Below are 1865 nucleotides of genomic sequence, written 5' to 3'. Positions count from 1 at the left end.
GGGCTGGGGATTCGAACCTGCCACCTTGGGTGTACGTGGCTGGCGCCTTAGCCGGTTGAGCTATAGGCGCCGAGCCATAGCCTTCTATTTTTTACCTATGCCTGGCTCACTTTATGCTTTACAAAAATGGAATTATACATTTCCACTCTAATGTTACAGACATATGTATGCTACTTACTAAACTGTATGTCTGACTACATTCTGGGGAACACTAGAATCTTAGAAGGTGGTGAGCCATGTTCTACAGAACATTTTAGTTTCTTTACCGTAGGCATCTTTATTACAGAACTTTTGAGTTTCCACTGCGCTAGTGCGTGTTAGGAATATCTAAGGGGAGACTAGAGGGTGTGGGTTTGTGACTTATTTGACCATGGAAACCACCTGTTTTTAATTCAATACTTATCTCTCTCTTAGAACACTAGGATGACCTAGAATGCAAGTCGGACATCACTGTTGTCCCACATCATTTGTTTTTAACATTTGGCCTTAATAGGATGTTTTATGCATCTTCTTGTAATAGGGAACTTGGGTAAATGCATCTTAAATATAATTTCTGCAGAACAGATATCTCCATTCCTCGGTTCTTCCACTGATGGCCAGAAAATTGGCAGAATTTTCAGTAGAGTCCTCAGTACATGGAAAACTCAAGAAATATATTTTGGTTTTTTTTTTCTCCCCTTTTTGTATAATTTGAGAACACTGTGTTTGTCTGTGTGTGCGTACACACATAGATATGAATGTATATAAGCTAATGTGTGTATACAAACACATGCACGTAGTACATACTATACGCGTATATGCTCACACAGATGCACACACACATCTACCCGTGTCTGTTATTAACAAGAGAAAATAAAGCCCTTTGTGTCTGAGCCCCAGTTAAGTTGTAAAGCTCTCTCCTTTAATATTTTAAATTTATATAATTTAAAAAGACATTCTTTCCTTCTGTACTTAACATTTGGGCTCTTAATTTCCCAGACCTGACTACTTCTTATTGTTGGATGTATCTCAAGGCCCACTGTAACTTCCTCTGAGATTTAAAGAACAGCCTTTGGGCCCAGGGATAATATTTTTCAAATTTCAGTCATAGGAGAGGCTGTTGTAGAGGTCTTCAGAATGATCTGAGAGGCTGGTGTAAAGCTATTGTGCCTTAACAACATAAAGTTGTTATTCCCAGGACATAGTTCTGGGAGCTCACGGTTCTGGGAATCATGTGGGTCTCCCCAACATGAGATTAGAGAATTGTTTTTCAGTGCTTGTACTGTCCAGGTGATTCATAAGGTTCTTATTCAGGTCAAAGATATACACTCAGCCCACATAGCTTAATGTTACATGGCTAATGTAAAACAAAGTAAAAACATTGTCTACACACCCAGCAAAACAGTACTTCCTTTGGGTAATGTGGGTAAGAGGGTGAAGAGGGGCAGTTAGGAGTTCATGTTCTCAGCTGGACTCTCCTGTGTGCTCTCCAGCGTCAGACGTCGATGAGTCCTCAGTGATGCAGCTGGCCGAGATGGGCTTCCCTCTGGAAGCGTGTCGGAAGGCTGTGTACTTCACAGGAAACATGGGCGCCGAGGTGGCCTTCAACTGGATCATTGTGCACATGGAAGAGCCAGGTAGGTGGGGGGAATACAATGGCTTTGGCATCCAAAGTGCTCCTCAGAGGTGCTAAGCCTTGGTCCTTCCCTTTCTCCTGTGGATGGAGCCCAGAAAGTGAGTTCTCAGCTCATAATCTGTTGCAGTGGGGGACAAAATCATGATGTTCATCTCTCTTTTTCTTTTTAAAAATATTAGAATTGAACTCAGGAGTTTGAGACCAGCCTGAGCAAGAGTGAGACCCTATGTTGACTTAAAAAAAAAAAAAA

General features: G+C 41.6%; 1 protein-coding gene across 1 annotated transcript in view; it reads left to right on the top strand.

The window, feature by feature from the left end:
- Window positions 1–1865, top strand: part of USP13 (ubiquitin specific peptidase 13) — a 154386-nt gene that overhangs the window by 129024 nt on the left and 23497 nt on the right. Inside the window, exon 17 of the mRNA XM_003794274.2 lies at window positions 1473–1616. Within this exon, the coding sequence (XP_003794322.2) occupies window positions 1473–1616 (144 nt within the window). The remainder of the gene's footprint in view (window positions 1–1472; window positions 1617–1865) is intronic.

Source organism: Otolemur garnettii, unplaced genomic scaffold (genome assembly GCF_000181295.1).
Source record: "Otolemur garnettii isolate 467f Iridium unplaced genomic scaffold, OtoGar3 scaffold00078, whole genome shotgun sequence".
Lineage (NCBI taxonomy): Eukaryota > Metazoa > Chordata > Mammalia > Primates > Galagidae > Otolemur > Otolemur garnettii.
Note: the sequence above shows the minus strand (reverse complement) of the source record. Positions and strands in the feature narration are given on the sequence as shown.